We start from the raw sequence: 22,244 nt of genomic DNA, 5'->3' as shown, positions 1-22,244 counted from the left end.
CCAAGAGCTAGGAACCCCATCCCGGTCTCCTACATGGATGGCAGGGGCCCAAGCACTTGTGCCATCCTCTGCTGCCATCCCAGGTACTTTAGTGGGAAACTGGATCAAAAGCAGAGCAGCTAGGACTAGAACCAGCATTCTTATATGGGAAGCCGGGGCCACAACACCAGCCTCCCAATGCCTACTATTGTAGTAGCTTAAGAGCCCGAGGACCCTAAGTTCGAGGTCACGGTACAGAATTCAAGAAAGTGAACACTCTCTGCACCTAAAGGAGGGTCTGGCAGTGTTGGGGCCTTCAGGGCAGTAATGGATAGCAATGGAAAAGTCACACAGGCTCACTCTCATTGCATATCCCGGCAAAGCCAAGACACTCCCCCAGTATTAGAGCTTTTAATTCAGCCTCATGAGGTGAATTCCATGTGCCTCCCCACTTTACAGACAAGGAAACCGGGGAAAAGTAGGTTTTTGGCCAAGGCCAGATTTGCACAACAATGGCAGAACAAGGATTTCAAGGCCGACTGTCTGGTTCCAAACCCCACTTTCTCAGTCCTCAACTATATACGAGAGACCCTCCGCCTCTGTGCCAGAACCAACAGGGCAGCAGTGCCTTGGGCTGAGGCCTCCTCTTAGCACTAAAGACAGTTTGGTGGGTTTATTGCAAAGCAGAGCATGTTAAGTAAGGACTTGGAGAACAGTGGTGAGAAACCCACCCAACTCCAGAAAAGCAAACAAGCCATCTCTCCCTGAAAAAACAGAGAAAATCCTTTAGTTCCAGAAATGCTTTTTCCTGTCTTCATAACGGGTTTGAAAGAGAAAAATACTTTTGCCTTGTTTCTTAGTCTTTAGGCTTTTCCTGAAAGAAATGCACTCATTGCGCAGTGTGTGTGGAGCACCGTATTCTGACTCCCTCCGCTGTACTGACTCAGAAGGCAGCTCCCTGACCTCTCACCAACACCCCTAGTCTGTCATTCCCCAGCTTTCCATTTTCCTTCCCACAGCGGGGTTTTGGGCTTTGAAGGTGGTTTAAATACGCCAGTGCTGTGCCAGGTGCATTTCAGAGCAATCTACTCCTCTCCTGATAGCAAGGAGACCGGGCCACACCACAGCTGACCTTAATTTCTTAGCATTGCTTCAAGGGCATCTGCAAAGTCAGGGCTGGGGACTCACGTGTGAGAGCTGGTGGGAGGAGGCAGCAGACCACAACATGCCTGATGCCTGGACTCAGCTCCTCCTATAGAATGATCTGGATGGAGGAAGTGGTTGCTAAAGCCCGGTCTAGTCCTGGCAGTCAGGGCCATCAAGTACCTTGTACCTCTTCTTTCCCAAGTTCTCATATTTGCCCACTGTCGTGGGGGATCTTTGCAGGAACCAAGATCACAACTTAACATCTCTGTAAGTTCTGGTGTGTGTGTTCTCTTCCCCAGACGTGGTGTTTTTTAAGATTTTATCATTTCAAATCAGGGAATAGTTATTAAAATGGGTTGAGAAATACGGGAAATTTCATGAGAAATGACTAATACATCTCCATCCCTTCTATCCATTTCATTGTGGTCAAAAGCAGGTGTTTTCAGGCTATGGATAAGTAGTTTGCATTTTCAAAATTAACAAATTGGATCAACACCCAGGGGGAAAAAAAAAACCAACCATAGACAGCCCACCAGAGAATTGTTTACCAAAGAAGATGAAGCTCATGGCGATGGTTTGCAAACATCACCAGACTAGCTTGTGTAAATTCCCTCCGTTTAGTCATCCTTCTTCAGCTTGTCACAGATACTGAAGGGAAACGCAGAAACAGGAAATTGCAGACTATTTTAAACAGCATGTTTTATTAAACTCACTTGCTGATGCACTTTATGGCAGGATGTGAGCTTCAAGTGTTCAGAACTTACATCTTTGCAAGTGCTTTTGCTAAGTGCATTCTCCCAACTAAAAAATGGCAAGTACCCAGGGCTGGAAACCATCTCTAAACTTGCAACTGTTTCACCCGGGGTCATATAGCTCTGTCATACAAAATGGAGAAGTCTTAGAGCTCATACCTTGCTTATACATTGTAACTCTCAAAGAAGCAACAGAGGCATCTTGTAGTAACTTACAGATTCTCAACGCATTTATTTTAAACTGCAGAACCAAAACACAGCAATCATAAAATGAATGACTAGAAACCATACATCATCTCTTATTATTTAAAAACGGATTTTATTCTCTTCATAGGACAGTCCTGTATCTAGTTTAAACCATCATCGTTAGTGCCCTGCTGAATCCTTGTCTTGGACAGGACCTAGTAAAACTGGCAGAGAGGTGACAACCTCAACTACAAATGGAAGGACTTCAAAAGATTAAGGGGCTGTCATAAAAGTGGATTTGAACAACTAATTTTTCCCCAAAACATTTCCTGCTCAGTTTCAGCCCAGCTGTATCACATAGGAATCCTGTATCTTTGATGTTTGCTGTGAAGTTGTTGTCTCCTAACTCCCATATTGTTTCTACTATGTTGTTCGCTGCTCTCTTTCTGATACACAGACAGGAAGTGATCAAATTCATGACTGGAGGGGCTGCAGCCATGCTTTGCCAGAGTTAACCAGGAGCTCTAAAAATAAATACTTTTCATCCACTTGCTTGTGCATTTGTTTAACAAAGTAGCTTGTAAAGCTCTCTAAATTTGTGTTGTCTTAAAAGGTCAGGCCAAAGCATGCAAAGGTGTTTTACCCTGATTGTTGATTGCCTGTTAAACAGCAGCTTCTGCTGGTTTCAAATTGTTTACTTTGCTCCCAGGCTCTTGTTCCTGCAATTCAGTCCTCAGAACCCCTTCCAGGTGAAGTGTTGAACCACAGGATTTTAGGAGCAGAAACCCAGCATGATTCCTTTACCTGTCTAAAGTGGGTCTGGCAGACCACCTTCTACAAGCACCCACTTTTAGAAAGGAAGAACAGGAGACACAGGCTAAGGATTTCAACGCCTAGAGGGAGAGCACTCCTGGGGAGCAGGACCACCTTCATAAGCCAAGATTGCTTTTAATCTGCCTAAAAGTTTGGATTCTGCCACATCAAGCCTTCCTTAAAGCAAAGCACAGCTATGCGAGGGGCTTCTTGCTGGCGAGGTCAGCAGGCTGGGGGAGTAGAGGCCATCACACCTTCTCCAAGGCTCAAGAACCCAACAAATAGCTTTCACTTACTCTGAAGGGAAGCCTTGGCCACCCCAGAATAATCTAACTGGAGATGTCATGAATAGAAATGACAAAGCTGGACAGTCAGAGGCCACGGTAGGAGCCAAGAGACCCCGAAGCCCTCCGACTAGCCACAGGGCAATGTTTGTAATAGGTTGGTGTCACGGATTCTTTTTTCATAAAGAAAAATAGTTTATTTTAGGTGTTGGAAATATCCTGGATACAACACATGTTTATGTTCCTGGATTGGAAGGCACCACTCATTCTGCAAAGATGCAGTTCTAGTGGCTTCCACTGAACAGCACCGCCAGCTCAGCTGAGACCTATCCACCATCACCAGCTTCTCACTGTACAGCTTTGGCCATCAGGAAAAACACTGGCGACGGTAGGAGCTTTGAAAAAGCAAAAGCCTAAGTCTTATCTTCCATATTTAAATTTCCATGAGGTATGATACTCTTAATAAGAATGCTACATGTGACAAATTCATAAGCTCATGAGCTTTCAACTTGCTTTCTCCCTTTATCAAATAAAATATTAGCTTCCAAGAATAACATTAATACGGAATTGTACAGAATACCATCAGCAATCCTTGGTAGCTATTGTAACTGTTTACAGCTGGCTCTTAGTCTTAAAAAATTTGACATTTCATAAGGGAACTAGCTAGGATTCAGTATTCACAGCTTTGTGCTATGCATTTTTTTCAGAAACTTTCCAAAAAAGGAAAAAGCTTACAACTTTAAGATATAACCTTATTGATCACCACATCATTTATTAACATTGTGCTTCTTTATCAACAGAAATCTAAACCTATAAGCTAGGACCATTCCAAAACATGTGTTAGATTGGCCTCTTAAAATACTTTTATTTTAAAACTCCTGTGTGGCCGCTGTCCACTACAGTTTCTAGATGCTTTAAACTTTTATGAAGGGGAGAGACTAATGGAAAAGAGAAATATAGCCAATAGCCACCTAAAATAAAAAAAAAACCTTAATGAGTTTTGATCCTTTTAATAAATATATATCAAGAAAACCTCACTTTATTACAACACATTCATATACAAGCATCTATCATCTAAATTTTCAACATCAAATGTTTATCAAATATTGAAAATAAAGGACAAAACAATACTAGACTATTTCGCTATAACACAAGAACATGTTTCAAAAATTGGTCCTTGTGGACAACTGCCCAAATGATCCAACTCATACACTGTATGAATGAGACCTATATTTAATATTAATAGCAATACTTTTAAAAAGCTTTATCTTGGAGAAACTGGGAGGACTCACTTATTTCCTCTGTTTGGCATTTAGTTCCTATGGAGTTTAAAGAGGCTCAAGTCCATGAGTAGGCTTGGAAATTGGAATACAGTGTAGCAAGAGCAGTTGGCTGGAGCGGAAGGCAGGCAAGTCAGAGGGCCACTCTGAACACTCTTGCCAACGCACAGATCAAAGATGTTATTGCAGAGAATGTTGACCGAATACATAGTCACTATCACAGATGAAGTCCCATTTCTCCAAAATAACTTTTCCCAGAACGAAAATCTTTACACTCTTTAAGATAAACCTCATTGATCACCACATCATTGATTAACATTGTGCTTCGTAATCAATAGCAAAAGTCATATATAAAAAACCACATGCTTTGATAATCTAAACAAGTGAAATGATGCAAAACAGACGAAAAGATAATGCATGCCACTGGTTCATGAACTTCATTGGACAAGAAACAAACCAAAGAGAAACAACCCAAAACCCAGAAAATCCAAACCCCAGCAACAGGCCATTGCCATAGAAGAGCTCAAGCAGCAAGTGCTGGTTTCTCACAGCTCTCCCTATTGTTCCCTCCGTCCCTATCAAAAAATGCCAAATCCAAACGCAATCAGGCATCAAAAATAAAGGAAGAAGAGAGATGTCGAATCAAAAGTTGAACACAATAGTTCAAAGTTAACAGTTCCCAAACCATACTGATCCACCCTGTTTTTTTTTTTTCCTGTTTGTTAAATCCCTGCTATAACTCTGATTCATCCTTAATTTTCACATTGGCAAAAATTAAGATAAAGTAAGGCACCAAGAATCGCCCTGTATACCGCCTCTCTCCAAGCCTCAACACCCATCACAGGCAAGTCAGGAAGCTGCAGGGAACATGGCCTCCGCGGACTGTAGACTTTCGCCCCGAGACAGGTGTGTTTCATGCCATCACATCCCATTTGCACATCACAAGACTGCTAAATACCAATATTTAACAGCACCATGAAGCCATTTCACCTAGCTCCCTGCCTTCAGTCTTTTCTTTAGAAAAAAATAACTGTATCACGTAGAAGAAGCAGACATCCTTTTCTGGTTACATTGATCTGCTTGCCAAATAACCATCTAATTAATTGGCAACCATGTTGAAGGTTCTTAGCTAGTGACAGGCTCCTTGGGGGATGTCACAGGGGCACATTGTCTCCACCCCCCATCTAATCTATTTGTCTCTTCTGTAAGAAAACTAAGATACACTCTTCTGCATTAAGTCAACTGTTTTCTTGGTAAAATCACCACATTGATAAGTAGCTTGCTGATGCCTACTTTACAGATGTTTTATGCAATCTGCTCTTCAGGCATTAAAATGACACGGCATGTTCATGGCATAATTTTATCAGTTGTACAAAACTATAAAATCCATTCAAAATAAAATTTATGAGAGCTAATTGATCATGCTGGGCATGCGTCAAAGTTTTGGGGCAAAGATGGCTCATATTTTACTTCCTTTGCTGCAGCACAGTTTGCTACTCGGTGAAGGCTCCTTTTTCCTTAAGGACTTTTTCCAAGACTCACTGACATTGTTTTTCTCATTATATCCAGTCTCAAAATAATCATAAAATTGGCCTTTGCACTCAAAAGCAAGGTCATTTCCCACAGGTTCATGGCTGAGGGGGCCACCATCTCTGCTGGTGTCATTATTTGCTTTCTCATCATTTAGTGACCTGACATTAGTAACAAAGATTTCATTGGCAGGTATCTGGCCATCACTCTTGTACACAGGTGCACTGCCTACATCAAAATCCACCTGGTGGGAACAACTCGGTAATGGTAGAGGGGGAGAGGAAGAGGAAGAGGAAGAAGAGGAGGCGGTGTTGGAGGCACTTCCGACATTAGCATTGACAGAGAAGGGTAAATTTAGGTAGTGACCACCACACTCTTGGTAGAAGCAGCAGGCATGGAACTTCTCACACTCCTCTTTGGCCATCCGGGGTCGTTTTCGGTAAGGGCAGTCTTGCGTCATAAACCACTCTTGGGCGGAGGCGCCGCTGAAGGAGCAGGCAGGGAAGCACCAGTTATTCTGCATGATGATTTCTCCGTGGATCCTTTTCATCAAATTATTTATAAGGACAGACCTTCGGAGGTACACTTCTGGGTCGTCAATAAACTTGAGCTTTTCTAAGGACATATAAAGGATGTGGGCTCGTTCCTCAAAAATTGAGATGGTCTAAAAATCAAAAACAGGGAGAGAAGGCTTAGGACATGGACTCCGTACGGGTATCAGCAGAATCGCAGTTCTTTCTCAGCAGTGTCTGGGTCTGGGAAGGCTATGGCCTAGGTTCCCTGTGGCTCGTTTAGAGATGGTGTCCCCGGGGCTGCTGAAGTCCTCTTTCCTCACCCACAGGGGCTCCTGGGCCCTTCCTGACTCACCGTGTGCTCAAGCACCAGGGGCCTCCACAGGGCCCCGCCAGGTGCTCACTCTTTCATAAGCCAATGGGAAAGATGCCGAAACGCACCAGGAACGTAAGCTATTAGAAGCCAGGAGAGCAGCTACTTTGGGGAGCAGGGTACAGTGACTAGAAATGGGTGCAAGGAAGGATTCTGGTTGCTGGCTGCATGATGGTTACCTGGCAAGGCTAAGTTCGGTGAAATTCATCGAGCCATACTATGATGCGTGGTTTTTTTTTCAATGCATGTAAACAGACACACATGCACACACAGACACATACAGTCAGAGATGGTACACCAATAAGCGTTTTTTTTTTTAAATGCCAAGATGCAGGTCATAAGGGGCATACTGCACACCTGCTCCAGCCTACGAGGAACCGGCTTTCAGCGCTGTCCCTCGTTTAGCCCTCTGGGTTACGACTCTTGTTAGAGACGAGAACAACAGTGATTCCTGAGGCTCAGCAGGACCAAAGCAGGATTCCTGTAGGGGGCAGGATTCCTGTAGGGGCCAGGCAGGAGAAAAGATGCAGAGAGGAAAAGCGAGGACTTGCTCCTGGGCCGTGAGACAGCCACAGCCACAGCCCTGCGCAGAAACTGAGAAGGAACGCAACGCACGGGACCAGTTCACCGAGGTCACGGGAGAAGCAAGCGGATGGCATAACCTGGGGAGCTGTGAACTAACCGAGTCCAGACTGATCCGTGGAGGGACTCCACGTTCAGGGCAAAGCCCAGTGTCTGTGGACGCAGGCTCACACCAACATTGAAAGGATGGGGGCTACGGAGGAGATGAAGGAGGAGGCAGAGGGGAAAATGAACTGAAAATGAAATGCAGGAAAATTACCTGCATTTCAGGTAATTATGGTCTGGGGCTATACCCCCTGGATTTAATCACGGATAGTTCTTTCAGGGAAGGCATCATCAAGAAAAAAGAATCGACTATTTCAGAAGCTTAGTTTCCCAGTTTCCTAGTGCCAAGCACTTTCCCGCATCCTGTTATCTTCCTACTGTGCCAGGGAGCTTCAGAAAGTTTGTGCATGCAGAGAACTAAAACATAATGCCAGGGACAGGCATTTGGTGTACGGGTTAAGACAGCCCATGGTGAACACATGCCTGTGTTCCCGTCCTGGCTCCACTCTCTGTCCAGCTTCCTGCAGCTGTGCACCCTGGGAGGCAGCAGGTGACGGCCCAAGCAGCTGGGTCCTTGGCACGCACGTGGGAAACATGGATTGAGTCTCTCTTCTGGCCTGGGCCTGGCACTGTCCTGCTGGCTGAACTGGCAGATGGGAAATCTCCATCTCTTTCCCTGATCCTATCCTTGTCTCTGTTTCTCTCTGCCTTTCAAAGAAATTTAAAAAAAAATTTTAAAGACAATGTTAATTTTCCATGAACTTTTTGAAAGTCCCCTCACACATACAAGTTAGCTTTGGTCTCTCCTGGGAATGAATTCTATATTTCAACAAACTTAACGTATGTCGTGAATGTCCAATGAAGCACATTGTCCTCCTAGCAAGCACACGAGATGGTGAGTCTGCCCCCAAGAGGTCAGGACAGCCCCCCATGGGCACCACGAGAGTCAGAGCTTGGACCGCGGATAGCAGGCAAGGAAAGAACGGAGTGCCTCCCCCACTCACGGAGAGAGCAGAATCCCTGTAACCCTTAACACTACGTGGGAAATATTAAATCATAAGCAAAGAAGACATTTGTTGGCTTATATAATTTTGTTATTTCTAGGGGAAAAAGATCTCTTTCTGGCTCTCTCTCCAAGTACTTATGAAAAATAACACAGGGCCCAAAAAAGTGACAACGATTAATGTGGCTCTACTGAGAAGTGGCTCATGTTCATTGCTTGGGTGAAACAATTTAATTTCTGGAACTGGATCAAGCAACTGTTACTTAAGTATCTTAAACTCTTAATAAAAATAATGACTATTAAGAAAACATACTTTATGGCTACAGCTGCTGAGTGGTGGGTGAAAATCCTCTTCTTCCACATACTTCCTCTTAAAGTATGTGATCTTGGATGTTGTTATAGGATTTGAAATTCCCCTGTAATGTGATCCTGTGGTAATAAATCAGATATGACAAATGACATGCGGTTTGCCAGAGGTTCTCCAAACAAAATACTTTCCTTTCCTTTCCTTCCAGAGGATAACTTGGCTGCATATTTGTCTGTGCATGTGGTGATTAAAAATAAACATTTATCTTGATAGTTGCTATCACATGGAATCCTGACCCAGGCTAGGTGAGGATTTCTGGGCAATTATAGAAGAAAATGACATATTTCAACATTTACTAAGTTTACTTAGTTCTAGGCACAGGCAAACATCAACATTCATAAAGGGGAAGAGTATTAACAACTCTAAGATAACATGACTATTCACTCAAATTGTTTAGTTACATCCATGATAACATAACACCACTGTGCAAAGGATACATGTTTAACCGTAACCACTGAGAACCAAACGACTTCCCAGTATCACTGGCTCTAGGTTACTGGACAGATGATTACCTACACACTGAAGTTATGACATTCCTTCTTTCAAAATACAAAATTTAAACTTGTAACTAGGATCCTTTTCACTCTCAAAAATGTAACAAGTCAATTATGACTAAAAGTAGGTCTACATGTTATTAAAGACCCCAGCTTTGAATGCTTTTTTTTTTAAATCAAAACATGCTCCATTGAGTACTTGTTTTATATTCTTTTTTTTAAATAGCCAGCACTACACAAAAGTCCAAACTAACTTGTCTTAGACTATAAGAGTAAAAGATCAGAAAGAACACGTTTCTGTTTTCTTGGCTTTAAAATTGTTCCCCTGCAAGAACCAGCACCAACGGCATACTTCTGAAGAGAAGAGGCATATAGCTGGATATCTCACAGGATACAGGTTTCATTGTCACGCCCACCAGGGCTTGCGCAGCCTGAGAGAACCCTACAGACCACAGGGTAGAAAACCCAAAACCAAGCCCAGAGTTTCAATATTTGGTTTGGTTCAAAAATCCTGATGCACGACTTAGATGCAAGCAGGGGCACAGGTGGACGCAGGTCGGACTGTGATTCAACTATCACTTCCATCATGCCCTGGGCGCCCTGGGCTCACTTCCAGAGGCGCATGGGCAGCCCTGGAAGCCCTGAGAGCATTAGCTCTGGGCTGAGAAGCGCGCCCCAGCCACCACCTCCCGTCCACCAGTCTGGCCGCAGAGGGCAGCACAGGAGGATCAAGGGGGAATACCTGCCAGAGGGGGCCCGGCCCCCCGGTCTCCCTGCGAAGGAGCCTGGGCTGGCCCCGGGGGGCTCAGGCCTCTGCAGCTGTCAGCCTCCCATAGCGTCTGGTATCCGGCAATTTCAGCAGCTCCTTCCGAGACAATGGGCTCGCAGAATCTATTCATGGACAGAACCAGAGTCATCGCTGACAGCCTCAGATCTGGAAAGAAAAAAGGGGAAAGAAAATAGCGCTCCTCCTGAGCGGGCCAGGGGACGGGCTTGGCATCTTCGTCCCTTTGCTTTGGGAAACTTTTACTTCTTGGTCCGCCCCTTCACCCTGCAACGTTTGATTATTTTTTCCAGAGAAGACCTCGGCAAACTCTCTTGCTGCTATTTAGCTCAGCCTTCGTGTTCGGCAAGCCACGTTTCATGGGCGGCTCTTTAAAACCCCACTTCTTATTGTTCTCAGATTCCCCTCAGCCCTCTTCCAGACAGCTGCTTTGCCTTCTAAACACATTTTCCTCCTGACCTTCCCGCAGAAAACGCACCGCTAAGAGGCAGGGCCAAAACCCTTGCGCTTCTTTTCTATTAATAAGGCAAAATCAATTTTCTAGTCGATCCCCTGGGAGTCTCCTTTGATGAAATCCGCTAATCAATCAAAAGAAACGGGTGGAGAGGCAGAACCCTCTACCGTAATTCCAACAGATGCTCAGTGTGTCCCGCTGCCCCCTGCCCCCCCTCCTCTGCTTGCCAAGGCCAGCTCCTCTCCAACATTCTGGGGCTCCCTCCAGCTTCTCCCAGAGCGCGGCAGACACAGAGACACTTGGTAGTTGTTTCCACCAGCCCTGATCGGCCTGAACTGGATCTGCCTCCAGTCAAAACACTGCGAGATGAAGACAGAAAATTGGCTCCAGTTTCAAGCCGTGAGTTGCAGTCCCACAGGAGCCAAGCACAACATCAACGGAGCAGGCAGAATATTAAACAGGAGCCAGGGCTCCAGGGCCAGAGGCAGCCAACAACTCTTCACACTGCAAAAGCCCAGACACAAGGCAGGAACTTTCCAAGAGGCAACACCTCGCTGCTCCTCTCTCCAGTTCACGCCCTTCCTCTGGTCCAGCAGGCTGCTGGGCACCTCTGCCCTGCCCCACTCCTGGGTCTCCCATACCTGGGCCGGTGGTGGTAGGAGTATGGGGGGGGGGACACTTCCTGGGGGTTCCGTGTCTTCACCTGGTCCTAGGCTGGGCTCAAGCTGGGGTGAGGACTGAGCCCAAGGGAGAAGAAAGTCTGCGATCAGAGCGAAACGACTGAGGGGCCAGCAGAGCAGCCGGTTACTTAGGAGACCAAACCTCCTCTCTCTGACTTTGCAGTTTAAAGAACTGTCACCAAAGAGATGTCAGGCCTGGCTTTCTGAAGATTGACTGTCTTTCAGCTACACACCAAGGGTCTGGTTCTCGCTTTCTTTTCCAAATGACACAGCTCATGTCGCTTTGCGGAGGCCTCTCTGATCGTCTCGCGGGAGACTATCATTACCTACATGCTTTGACAAGGGTCCACTCCCAGGGAAACGCTGGCAATCGCCAGGGGAAGGGCAAACAGCTTCATTAAAGTGACAATGGGCTGGGGCTAACACAGCAGCTCTTGGCAGCAATGACTCGATCTTTCCCCCAGGCCTCTCTCTCTCTCAGGTTTCAAATGTGGCTCCAACCCATGAAGAATGAAGCCAGGCTTTCTGACATACAGGAACAGCATCCAGGTCAGTGGCTAGAGGGGGGCTGATCTGGGCAGCTAACCCGCCTCCTCCTCTTTCACAAAGCTCTTCCCAGAGCCATCAGCAGGGGCTTACTAGAAAACCTTGTCACAAAAGAGAAAAAAAAAAGGTTCAATTAATTCTCTATAAAGAATCAGAGACATCAGCCAAGAAATTTAACCTAACATTGATTTATCAAACTTAGCTGTTCTCCCACTCCTTAAACTTCATATCCAAGCAAGGCATCAAACCTCCTGGTATTTTATTCCTTGAAGACACTCATGTGGTAATCCGATGTCTTATCCTATTCTAAGAGATGATCATATCAGAAAATGCTATTGCTAGCAGTTTGCATCAGTTGGTAGCTCTCTCCTATTGGCAGCAACCATAGTATCCAGCTTGAAATTGGCACTCACTTTTCCAAGCCCTGGCCTGCGGAGAACTTTTCTGACAGATAAACAAAAGCAGGTTGATAACCCCACACCCTTTAGGAAGGAAAAGCATTCTCAGGCAGGCTCCTCGTGTTTACTAGGACATCCTCCATCCTGGTCTGTTTGATGTTGGTCACTTTGTTTATATTTCAATGACTTTTGAAGAGTAGCTTTCTGGATTGTCCCGGGACTCCAGAGTTGGTATGTGTTAGTCTTGTTCCCCAGCATATGAAATTCTATCATTATGCATTTGAACTTGAAATGTGACATAATAGTTTTTATCCTGTTTCTTTTGTTTACAATATCTAATTTTGGTAAGGTTTCCTTTTTTTGAATTGGAAACCGGTTACACGCAACATCCTAAACTGGGGAGGCTGCGTTCTGCCAGTGATTTATGTAAATCTGAATAAAACATGAATGAGTTGGGATTACTGGAGAATGGGGAGGAGATTTTGCAATTGAGTCTTCCTGGTCTATTTAGAATTTACACCAGGATGTTAACAAATTAAGAAGGGAAGTTTAACGCTCATGAAAAGCTGGACTGTGCAGTACTAAGCACCATTGTTTCATGGGAATTTTTATCTGTAACACATGGAGGAATCCAAACTGGCATTACTCCCTGTATGAGATTTACATTATAATTCTGCTGCTGAATTCAGAAGTTCAAGACCACAAATTTATGTGCTGTTAATTTTTAAAATTTCCATGTGCTGATAACAATTAAGTACAGCCCCAGGGGTATAGATGGTGGCAACATTTGTTTCTTTACCGGCAGAGGCAGGCAGATCCAAATGGAGGATGTTCAAAGTGTGTTTTGTCTGTGCTTAGAATTACCAGCAGGTGCTTGGGAGTCTGTTCTGTCACCCGAGTGGATGTTGTGGAATGAACGACCTCTCAAACATCCCCAGGAGACTGGGGGCTAAAATGTCAAGTTCTTCCAGCAAACGTTCACAGCAAAGTCACCAGGCATTTCTATACACATTGGTTCTTCCGGAAGAGTTGGGCTTGTCAGTTCTTTGGTGCCACTGTGGTGCTAACAGGAGCGGCTGGCACACTGGCCAGGGCAGCCCTGAGCTAGTGGCCTCTGGACTCTAACGGGGTGGGGTGGGGGGCCCTTCTGGCCGCTTTGTGCCCACACCTCTCTCCTCTCCTGTGACTTCGGAGAACAGGCAGCATTTCTGAAGCGCATCACAGCAGTTAGAGAGCACTGGCTGGAGCCCAGGAGCCCAGGGGAGCTGCTGGGCTGCGGCTGCCAGCACAGCAGTCTCACACGTGTGCCAGGTGGAACCAGCCCCCTGACCTCCACATTGTCCCTAACAAAATCTCAACAGCTTGTCTGGCTCGTGGCGGTGTTGGAAGGGGCCGGTGGGTGGAGTGACAGCCTTGAACCCTTCTAAACAGACAGATGTCGCTTTCCTGCCAGTCCCTGCGGTACACCTGTCTGCCCTGGGAAGCGCATTTCTCTGCCCCAGCCCCGCGAGGCCGAGGGCTTCAGGTTGGGCGGTGGAGTTGGGAAGGCTATGCTGGAACCCAGGGAGCACTGAGAGGTGTCGGGGTGTCCGAGGCTTGGCTTGGCCCCCGACTTTTCCCAGCAGAGGCCCAAGGTCAGGGTCCTGGGTTTGGAAGGTCCATCCCCTGCAGGCGGGCAGCGGCTACGGCGTCCAGGCTCGTGCTCGGACACAGCCCCAGCCCCCGGAGGCGAGCGCCGCAGCCCCGAGCCCCTGCCCCAGCTCGCGAGCTGAGCCCGGCAGCGGGTGAAAGTCACCAGCACCCCAAGTGTCTAGGAACAAAGGCAAGTTGTCTTTCCACGGTGCCAGAGCCCTGCGCCTCTCCTGCAGAATAAGAGCTATTATTATTCTTTCTTTTCGTCTCCCTCTTCTTTTTTTTTTTTTTTTTTTCTTAAACCAAGTTTCCTTCTAAGGGAAATAAACACCAAAGGTAGGATTCCAAGGAAGTGACTCACGGCGGTTGGCAGGGCTCTGGCGAGGCTGGCCCGGGCCCCGCGCTCCAGCCCGCAGCAGATGCCGGCCCGGCCTCCCTCCTCGCCGGCCCATCCCACCCGGAGCCGCGGCCGCCGAGCGCCCGGAGCGCGCACCTCCCAGCGGTCCGAGGCCGCCTCGGCCCCGCTGGTGCGGCCGCAGCTGGGCATTCGGGAAAGTTGCTGGGACCCAGGAGGCGGGAGGGAAGGAAGGGGGGAGAGAGGCGGAGGCGTGGACCCGGCGGGCAGCAGCCCCAGCCCGCCGGGGAGGTGAGCTGAGGACAGAGGAGCCGCCGCCGCCCGCAGCGCGGCTCGGCTGCCTGGGAGGAGGGCGCGGGGGCGGAGGTGGCGGGGGACAGAAGGTGTCAGCTCCCGCAGCGATTCTTTTTTCTCGCAAACGCGCGCTCCTGACATCCACAACCCCTCCCTCCCCACCTGCCGTGCGCCGCGGCGTCCAGATCTGGGGACCTCCCTCCTGCGGACCTCGGTCCCCTAGGAGGAGAGACCCAGCGCAGGTCTCCCCCCGCGAGCTGCTGGCCGCACCTGCCCCTGGGGTCCGCTCCGTGCTCGGGGGCGGCAGCCGGAGCTAGCAGCCCCGGAGGCGGCGGCGGCGGTTCCCGCCCTGGGAGAGGCGCCGCGGCGCACGCCAACCCCGGGAAAAGCCCGCGCCGCCTCCGCGCGCAGCTGTGCCCCGGCCCCCACGCCGCGCCCGGGTCCCGCTCCGGCCCGCCGCGAGGCCACCCGGTGGCCCCGGCGCAGCCCCAGGGTGGCGGGGGCGCGCGGGCAGGAGCCCCTGGGCACCTGCCCTCGCCCTCCGAGCCGCCCGGCCCTCCGCCCCCGCGGCCCGCGCTCAGCCCGGCTCTTACCGCGGGGTCAGCGGGGAGGCGGCGGCCGCTGGTCCGCTCCGGGCTTGGCGCCAGCGCGGCCGCCGGTGCACAGAGGCGCGGGTCCCGGCCCGGCGGCCCGGTCGGCGGTGGCCGCTGGTGCGCGGCGGGCGAGGGTCCCGGCAGGTCCCCGCCGCGGCTGGGGCGCTGCGCCGCCGTCGCTGCAGACGGTTATGGTAATGAGCGGCTGTGTCTAGCTAGGAGCGCGTGAAACCCGTCAATCCTGTTTGCCATTTCCCCGTGGATTTCCGAGGAGAGGCTGTGCAGGATGCCCCCGGGGCGAGAGAGGGAACATGACAAGCGCCCGCGCTCCCTCCTCCTTCGCCGCCGCCGCTCCTCAGGAAGCACACGGGGCGCCTTCCCCTCACCCCCACCCCAGCCCGCCCCTGCCTCCTTCCCGGCTTCCCGCCCGCCCTCCGCCGCCCCTCCCCGCCCCTCCCCTCGCGCTGCCCGGGGACACGCGGGCCCTGCTCCAGCCCGCAGCCCGGACCCCACGCGCTCCCGGGCTCCCGCCCTGGCCCCGGGGGCTCGGCTCCAGCAGAGCCGTGGATTCGCGCCGCAACCTTCCGAGACGTCGTGTCTGTCTTTATTTGGTTTAGTTTCGTGGCTGTTATTGTGTGTGCGTGCGACTTGAAAAAAAAAAAAAATCTGTGCTTTTCCCACCCTTTGCAAAAGACTTTCTTCTCCTTTGCCACAGCAAACCGAGATGAGAAACAGATGTCCGTGCAGGACCCAGCGGTGTGCTCCCTTCGCCTCCCGCTCCGCCGCTCCCCTCCTGGGCTGCATCTGTAGGTATAAAAAAAGCAGCCTAGGTCCTGCTGCAGCTTGCATTGGCAACTCATTCTGCGTGGGGAGCCGCGGGGAAAACCCCCAGGAAATAAAAAGAAAGTAATAAAGGAGGTTGTCCTTGGTCAGGAGAACGTAACTGCAGCCCCAGAATCCCATTCTTTCGCTCACGGCAATTTCCCCCTGTGCTGGGCTCCATCGGAGTTTGTTGTTGGAAACATGAATTGGTAACTTCTGCCTGGGGACCGCTCCGTAGACGAGATGGGTCATTTCAGGTGTAATGAACGCAGAGGCTTGGAAGGCAGAAACCTAATAAAACCGAGGGGAGGCACCTGCAGGAACGTGTTACAGAGGCTGTAATGTTTGTTTACTGCACTCCGCCAGATGTGCTAAATATAACACTTCTTTAAAACAGTGATCCTCCGACTGTGGAAAGACAAACCTCTGGCTGCCTGGCTCCCCAGGAACCAAGGAGGCGCAGAGCCTGAAAATCAGGGAGGAAAGGAGCAAGATCAAGGGTGAGGATTAGCATCTGCAAATTGAACTCTATCTGATTTGCATGTTTATTTCCTAGAATTGTAATTAAATTTGTGTAATAAATGTTTTCCATTTCATTTGTACACTTAAAATTTGGGAGACTGGCATGCAGTTAAGTGAATTCCCTTTTTTTTTTTTTTTTTTTGGAAAAAAGGCAAGCGTAGTTTATTCAATAAAGCAGCAAACAAATATTAAACATAATTAGAACTAATCTGTTCTGAAGGTGTTTTTGTTGAACTTTGTGCATTAAAGACTCTCAGAGGGTTGAAGGGTATTAGGAAGCGAGAGAAGCAATTATGCTGAAAACAGACAAACCCAACAGACTACCAGGAGCTTACTTCATTTTTTTCCAGGAGACATTCCAGGGTTGCATGCCTACAACTGGGGGGTGGGCATCCATCTTGGCTTCATCCTAAACCACATTCGATTGCATTGGCTCACGCAAGATATAGGCCACCAGGACAGCAATTTAAGAATTGTAAAGATGCTAGTTTTTTATTTCTTGGGAACCAATGGGAGTTGCATGTCCAGGTTTGGGGTCGAATGTCATTTTCACTTGGGTAGGGAAAGATGGTAAGGAAAGGCACAAAACAGAGCAAGTACTTGGCAATCTAAGTCAGTATCTAAAACTGGTTATTGTCAAACTCAAATAAAGAACTAAATGTGAGGGCTTGGAGGCATGGCTTATTATTGTTTTTATCTCCCTATATTAAAGTTTTATAGCATTTAAAGGACTATGGGGAAATCCCCACACACACTTGGCTGTGTCAAAATGCATAAAACCAAAAGGAGCAAATTACGCATAAAATTGAGAAATAACATGAGACCAAGTATCAGCATGGGTTGCACTGGCATCTTTGGAGCTTTGGCTCTGAAAAATGAGCCTTCTGGGAAACTGGCATTGCCCTTGGGTGGAGAGGACTCTTGGCTTTAATGCTGCAACAAAATGAAACGACAATGCAAGTACCAAATCATTGTGCTGAGCATGAACTTGGCCCTACCCTGTTCAGGTACATGAGGTTAACATGTTTTACTGACAGCTCCCCCGTCCTACTTTTAATCCCAAGCTTCATGTTTTCTGAGATTCAATGCCCAAACTGTGAGAACCTGTGCCTACGAGTAGCAAAGGCAGGTAAATGTCCACGGAATGAGAGACATCATTTTAAAATGGAGCTACGGCATGAGAAAAGAACTAACTATAAATCAATAATGAAATATTTGGAGTGGATGCTATTTATAATGAATTATAATATTCAGTTGAGAACTATGATGCCATCGTGTGTGTGTGTGTGTGCGTGAAAGTGAGAGAAGTTGCAAGGTAGAAGTTTGATTATAAAACTTAAAATATTTTGAGCTGCAAATTCACTGAAGGCAGATTTTTTTTCTTCAGTTCAAGACAGTGCCAGACTTACACCTGCTGAGACCCATTTCATGAAACTTTGTCAGATTTGGAAGAGAGCTTTCTAAAGTCACATTGGACTTATTCAGATTGCCAGGGCATAATGCCCACTTGGAATAATAAAATGTCAGAGTTGCTGGTTTTAAAAAATAACACGTAGCACCTTTATGGTGAAAAGAGTGCTCTACACTCCGTCTTCCTAAGTCCTCTTCTCCCATTCTCAAATCCTCTTCAATTAGGCTTTCCGTCCCCATCGCTCCATTGAAACTGTTCTTGTCAATGTCATCATGACCTCCATGATGCTTAACTCCAAGGTCATTTCTTGGTTCTCATCTTGCTTTACCTGTGAGCAGCATCTGGCTTCGTGGCCCTCTCTCCTGGCTTCCAGGACGACACTCCCACCTGGTTTACCTGCCACGTTCCCACTGTTCCTTCCCTGTCTCTGTTGCTGATTCTTGCTTTTCTCCATGGCCTCTGAACTCTGGAAGGTCTCAACTCAGACCTGCTGTTACCCACCCCAGGTTCTTTGGCTCCCTTGCAAATAGGAACTGACAAGAGGCCAACTTAAAACTGGGCTGGTTTTATTGTGGGCTTAGTCTTGAATACAAGGGAGACAGCACGGTGGAAAGAGATTGTACTGTCTCTCCTATAGGAACTGAGCGGTGCTTTTATGGGTCTGGGGAGCTGTGTTGGTTCCTCATTGGCAAATGATGGTTAAATCTGCACCCACCTCAGTGTTGTGTGCAGGCACCATTGATTTTTTTTTTTTGGGGGGGGGCATACAACACACTTAAAATGGCTGTTGCTTACTACTGTTACCCCAAGACGGTCCCAGATCAGTGGCATTCGGCTGTTCTGGTCATTTGTGCAGGTTGAGGAAGCCCCTAACAGGGCAGAATGGGAGGTCTCTTGTGGTTAGGTCTGGACGCTCCTTGCTCCTGACTGGTTTGGAGCTGGAATGGATGCAGCGTTGTTGGAAGATGGTTATATTTCAGGTGGTGAGGGACATAACTGAGTCCTACCCCTATCCTGTCTCACTAGGGCCCTGCAATAGTCTCCTAACTGGTTCTTCCTGCTTCAGCCTTTGGCCCTCTCATGACTCAGTAGCCAATAACGTCCATTTTTGTTAAGACTCTACCAAAGGTTCCCATTTCAAAGTAAAAGCCGGATCCTTGCAGTGGTCTACAAAGGCTAGACGTTTCCCTTTATTTCTCTACCGCCAACTGCTCTGGTCACTTTGGCCTCCTCTCCATTCCTCCAACGTCAGGCCTTGCTTACATTCAAGACTTGCGCCCAGGCTGCTCCCTTTGCCTGCAATGTTCTTTCCCAGGTAGCTGCACAGATCAGTGCTCACCTCTTTGTTCAAGCATCACCTTCTTCTTTTTTTAAGACTTACCCATTCGTTTGAAAGTCAGAGTTACAGAGAGAGGGAGAGAGAGAAAAAAGGAGAGGGAGAGACAGACAGACAGAACAGTGCTTCCATCTGCTAGTTCACTCGCAGATGGCTGCAACAGCTGGGGTTGGGCCAGTCTGAAGCCAACAGCCAGGAGCTTCATCTGAGTCTCCCACATGGGTGCAGGGGCCTAAGCACTCAGGTCATCTTCTACTGCTTTCCCAGGCGCATGAGCAGGGCACTGGATAGGATGTGGAGCAGCAGAGACATGAACTGGCGCCTATATGGGATGTTGACCTTGCAGGCAATGGCTTTATGCTACAGTGCTGGCCATTCAAGCCTCGCCTTCTTAACAAGCCCTGACCGCTCTGCTTAAAATCCTCGTACTTCATCCGCATGTACCGCTTTGTGTCCAGGAAATTGATCATATTCTCGCAAGCTCTGTATTTTACAGATGCATTATATTGATCACTTTTTCTCCTCTACTAGAAAGCACAGCCCATGAAGGCAGGGACTTTTCTTTTTTGTTTACCCCTAATCTTCAGCACCTCTGCACAATGCCTGGAGCATGGAAAGCACTCAATAAGTATGTGTTGATTGAGCAATTGACTGTAAGTTTCGTTTGTGTGTGGAAACCTGAACAAGGCTGCCATAGAGCTATTCTAGCCTAGTGTATGTAGCCTCGTGAAACATACAATTAGTTCTATTAGCAACTCATTTACTCTTTCTAGATTTCTGGCTCAGTGCTCTCATTTACCCTGTAGCATTCCAGGACCTGAAGACATTCCCAAGACTTTTGCAATCCAATGATTTCATGCTGCCCCATCTACAAGAGTCCTTAGCACAACATTTCATCAAAAATATCCTGGTGGAGCTGTGGCATCGTGGGTTAAGTCACTGTTTGCAAGCCCATCATCCCATATCAGAGTGCTGGTTCAAATTCCCATTGCTCTGTTTCCAATCCAGCCTCCTGCTGATGCACTTGGGAAGGTAGCAGATGATGGTCCAAGTGCTTGGCTGTCTGCCACCCATGTGGGAGACTGGATGGAATTCCCAATTCTTGGCTCCTGGACTCAGCTGTTGTAGTCATTTGAGGAGTGAGCCACTGTGTGGAAAGCCTCTCTCTCACACAAACACTCTCTCTCTCCCTCTGCCTTTCAATAAGTTAAATAAATCTAAAAAAAAAAAAAAAAAAAAAGAAGGCTGCTAGTGTTCTGGGGCAGTTCCTCTCTCCCCCTACATAGCTGTCCATCATTGTCAAGATGCTTGTCCTAGGCTGCAGTCTTAGACAAGATTACAAAGTGTGCAAAGTTGTTCTCCACAATCCTGTCATGTCATTTCTTGGCAAAGCCACTCTTTCAGAAGCTGGGGACAAGTCTACTTTCTTTGTCATTCTCTTTCAAAACTCGCTCAGAAATACTTCAATAATTATGTGCATTTCATATGCAAGAATTAAGGTAGGCACTGCAGGTGAGGAAGAGATGAATAAGATACTGTTCCTAGACTTATGGGCTTGTCAATGTAGTGAGTAGCATAAGACAAGCATAGAAATAGTGGTTCTAGTTAGTGATTCAGGGCACAGGAGATGCCATGGGAGTTCAGCAGTGGAATGATCATGTGCCGGTGGGGGAGGGAAGGAGGGGCAAGACTTCTTCAAAAAAGTAAAATCTGAAGTTGATCTTGAATATCAGTAGCTCGCAATAGGTGGAAATGGGGCATGGTGAAAAGCATTTCAAGTGGCAGAAAGGCCCACAGGTTGAAAAGCAAGGGGTACTTTCTGAGAAGACAGATCGAGTGTCACTGGGGTTTAGGAAAGCAGAAGGGTGATGAAGCCATTTCGTCACGTCCACTGGAAAACAAGGCGAATTTGATTTGAATTCAGTAGGCACTGGGGAGCATTTTGAGCTGGAGTTTTGAGCTGGAGAATGACATGATCCAAGCTGACTATGCACAGTGGAGAAGAGTAATGCACAGTGGAGACTACTGTTGGGATCCTGGGGATCCTGGGTGGGGGGCTCTTTCGGCAGCCTTCCGGGGCCAAGTGCGGGTGTGCGTTAGAGTGATGCCTCTGACTGAGGAGGAAGCAGGACTGAGATGCCTCGGAGATGCGGGCACTGATTGTGGGGAAGAGAGGAATGACAGTTGACCCTGACGATACTGCGTGAGACACGGCGTGACCGAATGACTCGACACAAGAGAGGAGGAAAGAATTGTTAAGGCTTTGGTTCTGAGCACAATGAGGGTGAAGTGTTGATGGAACAGACAGAAGCGGGCAACAGGGATCTAGCTGTGGATAGACTGCGGGAGCAAGTTACAAACATTTATGATTATTCCAGTAAATATTGAGGTTGAGGCCTTAGGACTTAATGAAATTACTGAAGACATTTCAGAGAATTGAAGAGTGAAGGGCTTAGGTCAGCGTCTTGAAGAATCTGATACGTGTGTTCATTCAAATGTGAAAATTACATCTGGGGCTTGATGGGTGACCTCATTCAGGGATACCTGTAGTTAACAGAGTACAAAAACCCTTTTAGCTTAACCTTAAAGAAGAAATTTGGGTTGGGATGGTGCAGTTTTGGTAGCAAGCAGTCCCTCCCAGCCTCTCTGATATCTCAACACAGGAGCAATCACAGTATGAACCGTGCTTCCTCGTGTGGCTCAACTTACTGATTTGCCGTCACAAGTGGAAAGTGATTTGATGTTTCATCCGATAATCCTAAAATAATCCCTGGAAAGATGTAAATCATTGATAATGAGCCTGGAGTGTTGTCTCTCTCGGGGATATTTGTATTTTAATACGAGTATCATAATACTACAAAAATTAGTCAAAGCAATGCATAATTAATGACATGATTTCAGATGCAGTAGCAGCCAATGAGTGTTATTTCTGAATGGAAATCTCCCAACACATATGGTCCCTTGCTCAGAGTACTATTTCAGGAGACCTATGTTGCTGGACAGGCAGAAATGGGTTACAGTAACCACTGGTGAGTATACCAATTATTTCTAAAGAGATGTTCTAACATACT

At 47.7% G+C, this 22,244-nt stretch overlaps 1 protein-coding gene across 1 annotated transcript; it reads right to left on the bottom strand.

The window, feature by feature from the left end:
* Positions 1-2,079: 2,079 nt before the first annotated feature.
* Positions 2,080-15,222, bottom strand: SERTAD4 (SERTA domain containing 4). The gene is made up of 4 exons (XM_051821304.2): positions 15,083-15,222; positions 10,089-10,280; positions 8,799-8,914; positions 2,080-6,634 (listed from the first exon to the last, which is right to left on the bottom strand). Exons 2-4 carry the CDS (start codon positions 10,261-10,263, stop codon positions 5,900-5,902), a joined length of 1,026 nt encoding a protein of 341 aa, XP_051677264.1. The 5' UTR covers positions 10,264-10,280; positions 15,083-15,222; the 3' UTR covers positions 2,080-5,899.
* Between the last annotated feature and the right edge of the window lie 7,022 nt (positions 15,223-22,244).

The sequence above is a fragment of the Oryctolagus cuniculus genome, chromosome 13 (assembly GCF_964237555.1).
Source record: "Oryctolagus cuniculus chromosome 13, mOryCun1.1, whole genome shotgun sequence".
Taxonomy (NCBI): Eukaryota; Metazoa; Chordata; class Mammalia; order Lagomorpha; family Leporidae; genus Oryctolagus; species Oryctolagus cuniculus.
Note: the sequence above shows the minus strand (reverse complement) of the source record. Positions and strands in the feature narration are given on the sequence as shown.